The sequence below is a fragment of the Crassostrea angulata genome, chromosome 10 (assembly GCF_025612915.1).
Source record: "Crassostrea angulata isolate pt1a10 chromosome 10, ASM2561291v2, whole genome shotgun sequence".
Taxonomy (NCBI): Eukaryota; Metazoa; Mollusca; class Bivalvia; order Ostreida; family Ostreidae; genus Magallana; species Magallana angulata.
Window position 1 is genome coordinate 26,646,322 of NC_069120.1, and position 13,703 is coordinate 26,660,024.

Genomic DNA, 13,703 nt, shown 5'->3' on the forward strand with positions numbered 1-13,703 from the left:
ATGCTCTAATGAAGGGGAGGGACAATTTTTTCAAAATTCAATTTTTTATAGGTTTAATCTAAAAATTTTATTGGTGTTTGTTGTGGAAAAAAGTCACATGCATGAATCTAGCGGGTGTAGGGGAACCGGACTCCCTTAGAATTTTAAACTTATTTGATTCATAATACTCACATTGAAAAATTATCAATAATCCCCCCCCCCCCCCTGAAAAAAATATGAATCAGGTCATAAATTAGCATTGGCCAAACCCTATCACAATTTTAGAAATCCTAAAATACTGTAAATAAACAAATAAATGAAGAAATATTTAATATTTGTATTAGCATTCGATTTGTTAAAGTGAAACTTCTTATATTTCAAACTCTAGAAAAATATCATCTGAAACAAATTTTTTTTAAAAATTAATGAAAATTATTTATTAAAAATTCGGCAACTTGATTAAAGCAATATGAGCTGTATTTTTTAGAATTTTATTTTGCTGCAAAAACCTGCTAGTATGATAAGTCTGCATATAACTTAAAATTTTAAGATAAATGAGGTTTGAAAAAATCATTAATTTTTGTCAAAGGAAATATTTCTCTTCTAAGGAATATAAAGCAAATCAATTTTTGTACAGGACCAAAATAATCGATTTTGCTCCAAATAAGGCTTCTTAACGGCCTTTTCCACAAAAATATGGCTAACAGAAATTAAAAAACCATGATATTGTTGTCATTTTAGTAGAAAAGAACATTTTAGTAAAAAAAAAAAAAAATCAACATGAAAAATGCACCTCATATTGCTTTAAAATATTAGCAATGATTGAGTCTCAAAAAATCCGACAAAAATAACGATCAAATTTTTGGGAATCAAAGCCGTTTGAAAATAGACGAGTGTATAAATATGTTCATTATGCTGATGTTTTTATAAATAATACTATTATTATTAATAATGCAACCAAATATTTGGGCGTCCTGTAAAGAAAACTGCATGGACACAACACGCCAGATGAAAAAATGATGGCCAAAATATTCTCTACTCTCACCTTGATAAGGACTGCGAACGATAGCATTGTCTATCCGCCTAACTAAAAGTCATTTTATGATAATTGTCTAATATGATAATGTAAGCAATTATGTATATTCTCAGTTAATATAAATGATTTGGTCAAACAAAGAGAGATAACTTTGTATTTTGGGTTAAAACAGCTCATTTCATAATAGAAACTACTTTAGCATATTCAGGCACGTAGTGCTCATCGTTTTTGAAAGGGGGGGGTTGGGGCAGGCTCATCCAAAAAATCTTGACAATCAAAAGAAAAGAAAAGAAAAGAAAAAAAGGAAAAAGGTTACTTTCCAAACGTATAAGGACAAAACAGTATTTTTTAAACACTGGTTTAAAATGCTTATAATTTTTATATGTATAAAAAAAAAAGATCTGTTTGTCGATGCATACGCGAATCTAGAGGGGGCGGGGATTCAAAATTCAAATTTATATATTAAATTTACCGAAAATTAGCCTCGACCCCCCCCCCCCACCCCTCCGTCAAACACAATTATCCCTCGGAACCCCCCTTCCGCCACCGTACAATTTTTTTCCGAATCCACGCATGCGATGGTGGATTCAAAACAACAGGTAAATAGAAGCCTAAGGCAAATCGTCCATATGGATATTATTCTATAGAATACAAGCAAGTTTTTACTCGATATTTTAGAGAAACAATTGATATTATATCAACATAAATGACAGTGCCTTTTGTTTGCGTGCAATATTTTACAATTAAACTTGAAAAAAAACTTTATAACATGTATTTATATCCACCCCCGTCATTTAAAAATAAATTAAATCCGCGCCAGATTTACCTATGGTCCTTAGAACGAGGAAGTATAAAACAAGTCTCGTAAATTCTCATTGAAATCTCTCTCATCGACATTCCCACCTACTTTGTCGTTAAATATTTATCACAGGAAACAGTAAGTATAGAACATTTACATTTATCCCAATGAATTTAAGATATCTTGATCTCATGTATTTCATAATAATTTATAAGAGCTTTGTTTCACATATATCTTTGGACACAAAAAGTATATTTTATTAAAGTGGGTCACCTTCTTAATATGTGTCACAAATTCAAGCGACCATCACCATCAAGAAAGCAAATGCATAGGCGTCGGAACCGGGGGGGGGGGGGGGCTTTTATCTTTGCAAAGCCCCCCCCCCATTTCAATTTGCTTTCGACGCCACTGAAAATGGGAAGAGTGTTACTGAAATGATTTATGACTTCTTCAGAAAAGTGCATGACAAGCAAAGCCTTCATCATGAAAGAATGACATTCTGATATAATTAATCAAATCAAAACTATAATATTACAAACTCTGTCTATTTATTAAAACCCATCTGCAAAGTTTAGGAAATGAAGGTGAATGTAGTTTTGGTTTCGTTTATTCTGTAGATTAAAGAGAAGTAACTCGGTTCATTCGAGTGTGGATCCAGGCTTTTTTTTCGGGGGGGGGGGGGGTAATTTTAATAAATTGCGTATTTATTTCTGTATTGATTTTGTTTTGAAATAATGAGATCCGGGTGTAATTTTAATATATTGCGTATTTACTTTTTTACTTGTTTTTTTTTTCATTTTTTGAAATATAATGAGAACATAGATATAATGTACGCCAGTAATATGCTTATCATCAATAACCAAAAATAAAATCTTTTAGAGATGGCAATGTCTGCAGAAGAAGAAATACCGGCGATGGCCCAACACTATTTGGTTTGTGGCACTGAAGACTGTAAGAGGAACTGTCAGTTCTATTGCAATCCTTGTCACCAAAGATTGTGTGAACGATGCAGAGACGAACATCAGGAGAGTCCTGAAACCAAGGACCATGAAGTGGTTCCTTACAAACAACGCAAACCACAACTTCCAGAGGAGAAATGCAATCTCCATCCAAAACGAAATGTAGATATCCTTTGTAAGGATTGTAATGTCCCTCTTTGCGCTAAGTGTATCTTCATGAAAGAGCACACCGGTCATCAACTTGACGATCTGGAAGAAAAATACGCGGAAAAAGTCGCATTTTGCAGATCCGAAATATCCAAAATCCAAGAGTATTACCTCTCAACGTCACAAGGTTTAAAAAAAGAGATTAAAGAAGATGTCATGGAAATAAAGAAGACTATGAATGACATCAGAAATTCCATTAAGGCTGAAGCTGACTCTTTAAAAGAATTAGTTGATAAGGTCACATCAAACAAATTGGAACAAGCCAATGAGATAGAAGAAACACTTCTCAAAACATTAAATTCACAAGAAAAAACTTATGAGGACTACACTGAATATCTTGAAAAACTTCTGAAGGAGTTTCACAGCTACAAGTCCATCACCAATTTCAGAGTTTTATTTTCTGATGATTTTGATAAATTGAAAATCCAGTCCATACCACAGACAACACAGCCTGTCCTACCAGTGTTTACTGCTGGCCAGTTCTACAAAGACGATGTTTCTAAGTTGCTTGGTAGCGTAAATTTTCCGAACACCAAACCTGATAATAGAAGAATAAAACCCATGGAGACTGCCTCTACACAGTTGAAACTTACAGGGAAACAGATGAGACGAGACGTAGAGAAATTTGACATGAAACAAACACTGTCTCTGTCTTCCTCTGTCACCAAGGTCAGGGAGTACACAGTACCAGGTGTTGACAGGGTATATCATATATCATTGGGTAAATCAGGCAAACTCTGGGCCAGTGATAGTAATGGTAACCTTGTCCAAACAGATCTACAGTGGAATCAGCTACAGAAAATACAAACCAGTGGTGGATCTGAAGGCTACCACACAGTCACACAGGATGGGGATCTGATGTACACAGACACAAAGAACAAGGTCATCAATAGGATAAAACAGGATAATACGATCACTACATTTATTAAAACAGGAGTCTGGGAACCACTCAGCATACACTCCTCCCGCATCAATGGGGACATACTGGTGGGGATGGAAAAAGGTATAGAAGGTAAAGTCACCAGGTACAACAAGACAGGAAAAGAAATACAGAACATACAGAGGGACAACAAAGGACATAGACTGTATGGTAATCCACACTACATCACAGAAAACATCAATGGTGATATCTGTACATCAGACTTTAACAACCGAGCTGTAGTGGTAGTGAATAAATCAGGAAAACACAGGTTCTCCTACACAGGTCAGGGGTCAGTGTTTTACCCCTGTGGTATCTGTACTGATCTCCTTGGTCACATTATTGTCTGTAACGGTTTTCCTGGCAATTATACACTTTACACCATTGATCAGGACGGTCAGTTCTTGTCTCTACTACTCACACCACAACAAGGTATAGAGTATCCCCGTGGTCTGTGTGTGGATGATGAGAACAATCTCCATGTGGGACAATTTCACACCAACACAGTCACAGTCTACAAGTATCTACAGTAAATCTTCAACGTAAAGATTTATGTCAGCCGTCATTCAACAGCATTTGTATATAAGACATTTATTTTGTCTTCAATCTAAATCATTGGGAATGTTGTATCAACGTGCGTGTAGTAAAATGCATTTGCTATAACACTAAATAAACTGAAAACAAGAAAGCTACCACCAATGTTCATACGCCCGCCATGGCGTGAATTTATATATATGAAGTGTTATTGTACAGTGAGTCTTCCTCGTACGAATTTTTGAACCATCGTAGTTTGTAGTTTTCTATTACTTGACGAAAGGAATATCCTAGTCGTTTAAAATTTTAAATTAACACCTATGTCATTGTCAAAGACTGTTTTATCATCTTGTCGGTATGTTACAAAGTTAACTATTTATAATTAGATGGTCAACAAATATCCCAATAAATTTGCCTTAAACATTTTAAAAATATTATATTTTCGGGCATAAACCAAGAAATACTAAATGCAGAAATAACCAAAACACATTGGCTTTAAAATTTGAATATTTTTTTTTCAATCTTTCCATTGAGCTCTTCGTCAAACGGAGGTAAATATAGCCTTAAAATGACCACAATCATCCAGTCCTCTCAAACTGAATAGTTTATCCGACTAAGGTAAATAAATAGCACCTTCTGTTTTTGAAGGTCAGTGTCATGTTGTAAATTTTGTATTTACCGCCACCCGGTAAATTCAACATTTACAACATGACATCAGTACTAAAAGTCAAGTAGAACCATTCTAACAAGACCTTGGACTTTCGGTTGGACCTAGCTATCTATTTCTTGGGTCAAAACAAGTTGAAAATGATGCGGTTGCAAGCGAAATATGCACCGATTGCGTAGTCTTAGCTCAAAAGCCAGACAAATCTTGTTGATTTCAAAGAGCAATGACTGAGTGGCCAGCAACGAAATTGATACATGTAGGCCTTCATCACATTGCTGTTTGACACATCTACCCAAAGTCCAAGCTCTTGTTAAAATGGTTCTAATGTCTCACAATTATACATTGTTAGCTTCATAGGATTCATTTGATTACTTTTGAGCTTAGTTTAAAGGTCAAACAAAATGCCTTTCTCAATTCTTAGTACTAGTATACCTTTTCTGAGTTTAATATTGTCTTAATAATTTCATGAATCACATAGGCTTTCATTTGTGCGTGAATACTTTAAACATATTATATTAAAAAAATATTGTAATCAAAAATAAGGTTTTTTCAACAAGTTGGCGTGGACTTGAATTGGCGTATTCTTGAATGTTCCTACATCTATGGCTTGATTTAGCAGATGCTACATTCCGCCAAAAACCCAGAATAGAATACACAGCCATGTGTACCTCATGTACGTTAATGGCGTGTTGCATGGATAAAATCGCAGATAGATATTTCTTCCAATCGCAGTTTGAATTTAATAACCATTAAAAGACTAAATGAAGATGACTATTAAATAGTCACCTTCATATAGTCTTTTAATGGTTTTTGCTCCAAATTTTAATTCCAAGCAAAACCGGAAGCAGAACTTCTATTGAGACTTCTAATTACTGGCATTTTGTGGCTAGATTTATTTAGAATTATTAACAGTGATTTTTATTTATCTATTATTTTTTTGCTTTGGTTTTTGGTTGTTTTTATCGTAGGGGCTTCAACTCTTGTAAAAAAAAAAAAGGTACATGTAATGTAATTGTTATGCAATTTAATTATATTAGGTGTTATGGTGTATGTTATGATGTTATTGCAACCAAAGTACCATACCCACGCACTAGTAGTTTACACACATCAATGTTTGGTGAAAGATTAAGATTGTCTTATTCATTACTTCGGTGTTTGCTTTACTTGACAATATTAAAATGTTTGAAAAATTACAAGACCTATTTATTACTACGTGCTATCATCCATTTTGAGGTCGAGATTCTAAACGCAAACACGGTTTATTTGCACACACAAAAATCACCAGTGGATCCCAAGAAGAACTTGTTAGTCGAAAAAAGATAGATTGAGGCTTCACGGATATAAGAAGTATTTTATCACTAAAATTGTTTGTTTTGAAATTTGTCTTTTTTGGTTTAGCCCCCCCCCCCCCCTCTATTTCCCCCTCCATTCCCCAAATTAATTTGGGCTAGTTTCCATACATACTCTCATAGTTATAAGTCGCCTACTGTACGAGTGCTTGCGATCAATTGTTGTTTATTCTAGTAAATTGTCATAAATCAACATTTTGAAGTCAATTGGTAGAAAGCGTGTTTTAGAACTACTTTATAACTTGTTAATTTGTTAAACTTCTGTGCTAAGTTTGTTTTGCTTTTTAAAGTTTAATAACCCCTGTATTGAATGTTGTCCCGTTTTTATGGACCATAGTTCAAAGATTGTGTCAAGAAAATTGTTGTTAGCTTTAAGAGCAGCACTCATTCCATTGCCTTTTGACATGATATTTTATTTTGTTTGCATGAAGATGTATATATTTATATTTAAACTTAACCATGACTTGTTTTACATTCAGAATCAACATATTTCAAGTTATTCGTCTTACAAAATGTTTCTTTTATACAATTTCTGGTAAAAAAAAAAGAAATACGAACAATGAACATTTATGAAATTATATGAAAATAAAGAGAATTAAATAAAATTTTCAGATATATTTAAAAGTTTTATATTTGTCGTCGTTTAATGTAAGGTATTATGTGAGTGTTCTTTGTGTCATTTGCCGTAAATAAAGCTCGGATCTCCTCGCCTTTGTTATAATAATTTGAACGAAACCGGGATACGGTTTTTTTTTGGCATTTTTATAGAAAAATTCAAACAAATAGCACTTTCAATAAATACATGTACTCGTAGAATGCGTTATATATCTATACAAGCAATTGTTAGGGAGCTACATGAACACATTACTCTGCATATACCACGTAAACTGTTCCTATGACACAGAATTCACCCAATTCTACTTTAACTGAAACATAGCTGTCGTTCTTTTGGTCCCAAGGGCATCGTGACGTCACTAACATGCTTTGGCTTCCTTTCTGAGCCGCAATCACAGAAGCGATAATCTTGTATCGCGTAATGTTCAGCTGCTTTACTCTTTCTTTGATGACATCACAGGCGAATTTGCATTTCCCTCCTAAAACTGAAGAATCATAGGTTGTTATGGATTTGATATTTTCTTCTAAGACCTCCGATATAATGCTTCGTATAGACGATTCCCTGAATTTGGCATCGGGGCTCATTTTGTAGGTATTTTCATACTTGACATTTAGTTGTGGCAATTGGTCACCGGAAGTAGCCACGCTATGGCGGTCGTGGTCTTTGGTGGGGTGTTTGGCATGACCTTTACTGGAAGAGATCGAATGCGAGGTATCCCGGTGTGAGAATGTCCTCTGGCGTCCCGTGTAAGCTGCATGCGCGGGACTCGTATTTGTCCCTTTTCCGTGTCCGTCGCCATGGTGAAGGGCCTTGTGGTGATCCTCGGGATGTGGGTGTTTATCCTTGTGGTGGTGTTGATGATCCTTCTTATCCTTCACTATTTTGTGGTCACCTTTTTCCTTCATTATTGGCACTGGGGATTCTTGTTCCTCTTCCTTCTGGTAAATAAAAAAAAAAATGCAATTAATTAGTAATTACCTTCACAAAGTAGATGTGTCCAAATGGACTACTCCATGCATCTACGGGCGTTATTTCTCTTAGATATTTTTTTTAATTGAAACTTTAATTGAAACTAGGGTTACATGTAAGTTTTGTCTTATCAAATGGGACAAAGCATTTCAACCATCTTGACACATAACTGATATTGCTTACTTATATGAGGCTTATTATACTAGCATGTGTATGTCACGTGCTTTAAATAGTTAGGGTAAAATTGCCTATTTTTTTATGAACAACAGAGAAAACTTCATCATAACAGATTTTGCGTGTAGAGAACGTGTCAGCATGTGACTCCATAATTAAGACGTCAGTATTCTCCTACAATAATTTATCGATGGACATTTTGATTGACAACTGGATGGTAATCATCTAAAATTAATGTGACAAGGCGGAGAGGGATACTTATTTTCATTTATATGACTTGCATTTTTGGGAGTTGATATTAATCAACCCTTTTGTGCACTTATTTTGGCAAAACGAGAGTGATACAATGTATGGACCTTAAACACAATCTTATCATCAATACGTATAATTCAGATATTTTTTTGTTGTCTTACATGTATGTATGCCAGAGTTGAATAAGATTTGTTCGCAGTCATTGTCATGTTTACCAAACTACGCGGCATTTCTACAGCGGTAGCGCTTGGGGTCAAGCGCCGACTTTACAATCTAAAGAACCAGTACGGGTGTAATTATTTGTTTGTTAAAAAATGTTTTGGATACAATAATTTTTAGAAATATTTCGATTACTGATGCATAATGCATCGTAAAGTTTGATGGCGTAATTCTTTTTTTAAATATTACTCAACATGATTCATAAAGGATTTTCCTTCTATAGCTCGGAAATCTAGTCAGAAAAGCTCGAGAATTCCTATTCTGCGTAATTATTCAAACACAGCTAAGAAACTACTTGTCATGCTTTACTTACTGTTGATTTTAAAATACTAGTAAATGATAATCAATCGATCAACTGCACTCCCGACGGTACTTCAATACTTTGATTTATTTAAGAGTCATCACAGTCTTTGGTAATGAACCAACTCTTTCTAACTACTTTAACTTTTACCATTAAATGTAATCGTGCAAATCGTGCAGACTCTATTTTATGTTAATTTTGTTATAAATCGTTGTAACGGAGAACTGGTGTGCATGTACGCGTATGAGGCAGCTAGTCACACTTCAAATTACCTTTGTCTTTATTTTTAACTGTACATCAGTAAATATCTTCAAAGAAATAACGCCCATCTTTTAAACACGGCCTCTTTCCCTAATTGAATGGCGGACCTGTTGTGAAAAAAATCCTTACACAAACATTCATTAGATCTGCCTTGTCAAAATATTCCTTCTTCTACGTCTTGCGTCATAAGATCGTTATTTATAAAGTACAAGCTTGACTATTTATGGAATTGCAAAACATCTTCACAAGAGTAGTTATAACCATTATAACAGGAGCTTGGACTTTGGGTAGTTGTGTCAAACAGCAATGTGACGTATGCCTGTCTATTTCATTGCTGCCCACTCAGTGAAAGCTCATTGAAATCAACACGATTTGTCTGGCTTTTGAGCTAAGTCTACGCAATCGGTGCATATTTCACTTGAATCCAGCGTCATTTTTAACATGTTTTGACGCAAGAAATGATAGCTACGTCCTACGGAAAGTCCAAGGCCTTGTTAAAATGGTTAAAATATCATGTGGCGATTCAATCAACCAATCAGAGAGAGAGAGAGAGAGAGAGATATTTACGCATGGAACAACTCTAACATCCCTGTGGCATTTAGGAAGAAAAAATAGTTGGATCACTGATGAGATCTATATACTGATAAATTAACACATTTATGCGTATTGACAAGTACAAGCAAATTACACACCACTGAATCATTGTATGGATAAGATACATGTACATAATCTAGATATATCCTCACCTGCACTTATCACATGAGTGACAGATCTACATGTACATACTGATTGACATATATTTTTTAATGCTGAAAATCTTAATTCCAAAAATTAGTTAACAGAAAGCCTTTTTCGACAAATGATACACAGTTAGCATTAGATATTGTGGACTCATTTTGGCATGACCTTAAAGATTATTTTAGACAAAATTTATCAATTTAATTCTAATAATTGTCAAATTTTTGAAAATCATGCATGTTTTTGGGACTCCTTTGCTTTATAAATCGGTAAGACATGTATTAAATTTTTTAAAATCTGTAAAGTCAAGTGATTATAAATATAGCCCTATAAATAAAAAATTAATTGACTTTTAAATGTACATGAATAACAAGTATGATTTTACTTCCATCAGATTAATATTTATCTAGATCATCTTAAACTCGTATGAGAGTTGCAATACATGTAACAGTTATCTAGTTGTTAATAAAGTCAATAACTGCTTTTATTATATACTGTACAGTACCCATCAATTTTTCTTCCTTGAAACCGTTAATTCTACAGAGTGTGATTTGATTTTCCGGATCACCACACTGTGCTTTACCAAATCTATATCACCCCTCTCTGAAACCGATGGCATTGTACACAATAAAAAATTATTTTGCTTTTTCATAGTGCATTTTAAAAAATTGCTATGTGCAATAAGTTAACATTTAAAATTGGTTTTAAAAAAGATATTTGGTAGGTTTTTATTAAATAGTGAAATCATTCTTTTGATTTTTACAGTACATGTTCCATTCATACATGCAAACACACTAATTGGCAAACCAACTAACAATTCTATCCCTTGAGTTAAATTCCAAGAAAAGATTCCACCAGTCCATATTTCATTACATGGTTTTCATTTAAATCTTACTGTATATAAAGCAACATGCTCAACTTTAAATGGCTTGAAATTATGAAATTACATGTAAATACTTAATTTGATAACCTTTATTTTAAGTAACATTTTGCCGGCTCTCTTGTTACCATGATTGCACAATTATTTATGTTTCTTGTGGTAATTCCTTACTTTTTTCAAGTAATTACACATTTTTAGCCACATCAAGCCACATTTTGATGTTCTAAATGGCAGTAAATGCACAATTACTCCTAAAGTCCTTGCTGCAGAATATTGTTTTACAGTAAGCATGAGCAAAGAGAGATAACTCTATATGCAAGCCATCCAGATGTATTACTTTCTGTGACATAATATCATCAGACCATTGCAATAAATGAAATATTTTTGGGCAAAAGTGAAATAAACTCTAAAAGCTTCTAATTTAAATTTTAGAATTTCATCAATATACATTTACCCTCTTGCATGTTCTACATAATTTGATATTCATAAAATACACTAAGCAGGTAAATAAAAAATATTACTTTAGAAACAACAAGCATGCAACTACATGTACTAACTCACAATCTGAGATATATCTGTTCATTGATTCATTATCTATGGATAGCATTTTAGCAAAGAACAAACATTTTATGTATATATAATAATCATCCAGAACTGACCTCCACTCATTGCATCAATAAGCACTTGTTTCCCTGTGGACAGGTAGTTTTTCAGAGCAGGGAAGTCGAATATTTCCTTCATATACTCCACATAATCCAACACAGAGTCTATGACCTGAACACTGAACTCTTTACCATCAACAGTGTATGTAGAGAGACCAACTTTGGAGATATCAGCATTCAAATCAGGACAAATCTTGTACTGACTGATGCTTTTTGTTCTTTCAAATATTTTGTCTGTTACATTTTCTGGAGCTGGACCTATAATAAAATTTAAAAAAAACATGATTTCTTTAAAATGATCAAAAAAATCCTGCAAGCATAAATTGTTAAAATTATGTCACCGGGTTAACAAGTGTCTGAGGTGTGTGACTGTCATTTAATACATTGGGTCTCAGAAGCTTAGTGTTTAGAGCGCCGACACGTTACGCCAGAGGCCCCGAGTTCGAGTCCCCTTTGAGACTTGACTTTTTACCACCTGTTACACATCTGTTAACCTGGTGACAAATGGTCACCTAATTTACAATTACCAATTTATCCTTTATATCTCTATATAAAATAAATTTATCAATCTTCTACCTCCTCTGATTTATATTTTTATTAGTCCACTACCGGTTTTCATTTTCCATATATCTCTTCGGTAATCAAAGTCAATCAGTGTATTAAATACCTAAGCCAAGTCAAAACTAATTTCAAACTTCTTGAAGAAAACTCAATCAGTTAAGAGAATTTTCATTCCAAACTTGAAGACATACCGATACATAATTATTCTCTACGCAAGAGTACTTTTATCCCTTTTTCTGCACTACTGCTCTTATTAAACTAATAACTTCATCCATAGTTCTTGAAGGTTAAATCATTCTAATATCTCACAGAGAAAGATATCAAATCTTAACCACACACAAATTGAAGTTCTAAATAAAATTTGAAAAATTATGTCATTTCAAGTTTTAAACCGCAAATGGTTTATTTATAATTTTGACTTCATTTGACTCTTACTCAAGGCTATGTAGAAAAAAAAATACTTTGAGTTGAGATAAGTGTTGGTACATTGTGTTGCTATTAGAATGCATTACCTCCATTTTCAGTATTGAACTTTATGCCAAAATCAGCATCTGGGCCCCCAGGATTGTGACTTGCAGTCAAAATAATTCCACCATTAGTTTTGTATTTACGAATGACACAGGATACTGCTGGCGTTGACATTAAACCATTCTGAGCAACTATTACTTTAGACACCTGAAGTAAAATGCCAGAGAAAATTGAGCAATATCTTACCAACCCATGCTATTCAAAGTTCATGAAGATTCTTATCTAAAAAAAAAAAATTAATGGATTAATGTATGCTTGCAGCTTATATATAAAATTTCAAAGTGCTTCTGTATCTTCCAATTTTAACAAAATATAACTTTTCAAAATAGTCTTTTAGTAAAACAGTGCATTTTTATGCGAGCTAATTTTTCATTTATTAATATTTTGATTTCAATTTACCTAGCCTTTTGCAATATATATCTATACAATTAACGTTAAAAATTGTGAATAGCTCCCAATATACTAAGGCAAACAGTTCTGCAGATTGTCAAGTATAACCAAGACATACCCCATTTGCTGCACACATTTTAATGATGAGCAATGTTGCCTCCTTTTCATAGTATCGTCCATCGCCTCCGATGACTAGAGTCGAACCCTCTATTTTACTTAACCCCCCTTCCAGTATACTCTGCACAAAATTTTCCGTGTAATTTTTTTGCAAGTAGACTTTGACAGCTTTCCTTAGTCCGCTCGTCCCCGGCTTCTGTCCCTCTATCGGGGAAGATGAAACTGTAGTTGATGAGTATGACATTGCCGCATACAGTATCGTGGAAGCTGGCCTTGACAGTCACCTCTCTGCCGCCTGCAGGAAATGTGTCACGCAGTATAAATGTAAGCGTTTGAAGAGGACAAAAATGGATAATCTTATTCCGGAATAAATCCTCACCCCCTCAAATCAAAACAAACATTTTTAATTAACTAAAGGGATGCATTCTCTTAGAATGACAGACACGTAGCATCAGGGAACGGGAGAGAGCCCCCCTCCCCCTCCCCCCCCCCCCCCCCGCTCACACACTCAAGAAAATAAATATTTGCCAATCTGCTAATGAATGGGGGGGGGGTTAGTGGTTTCAAAGTATGTAAAACGTCTGTT

General features: G+C 34.2%; 3 protein-coding genes across 3 annotated transcripts; 1 reads left to right on the forward strand and 2 right to left on the reverse strand.

Moving 5' to 3' along the window:
- The first annotated feature begins 1,848 nt into the window (after positions 1-1,848).
- On the forward strand, positions 1,849-4,592 carry LOC128165408 (tripartite motif-containing protein 2-like). The gene is made up of 2 exons (XM_052829916.1): positions 1,849-1,952; positions 2,694-4,592. Exon 2 carries the CDS (start codon positions 2,696-2,698, stop codon positions 4,430-4,432), a length of 1,737 nt encoding a protein of 578 aa, XP_052685876.1. The 5' UTR covers positions 1,849-1,952; positions 2,694-2,695; the 3' UTR covers positions 4,433-4,592.
- Positions 4,593-7,313: 2,721 nt separating this feature from the next.
- LOC128165102 (dynein light chain Tctex-type 5-B-like) lies at positions 7,314-7,649 on the reverse strand. Its single transcript, XM_052829314.1, has one exon. The coding sequence runs from the start codon at positions 7,647-7,649 to the stop codon at positions 7,314-7,316; it is 336 nt and encodes a 111-aa protein (XP_052685274.1).
- Positions 7,650-7,821: 172 nt separating this feature from the next.
- LOC128167179 (phosphoglucomutase-like) lies at positions 7,822-13,420 on the reverse strand. Its single transcript, XM_052832753.1, has 4 exons — positions 13,119-13,420; positions 12,595-12,757; positions 11,519-11,779; positions 7,822-8,003 (listed from the first exon to the last, which is right to left on the reverse strand). The coding sequence occupies exons 1-4, from the start codon at positions 13,359-13,361 to the stop codon at positions 7,954-7,956; spliced, it is 717 nt and encodes a 238-aa protein (XP_052688713.1). The 5' UTR covers positions 13,362-13,420; the 3' UTR covers positions 7,822-7,953.
- Between the last annotated feature and the right edge of the window lie 283 nt (positions 13,421-13,703).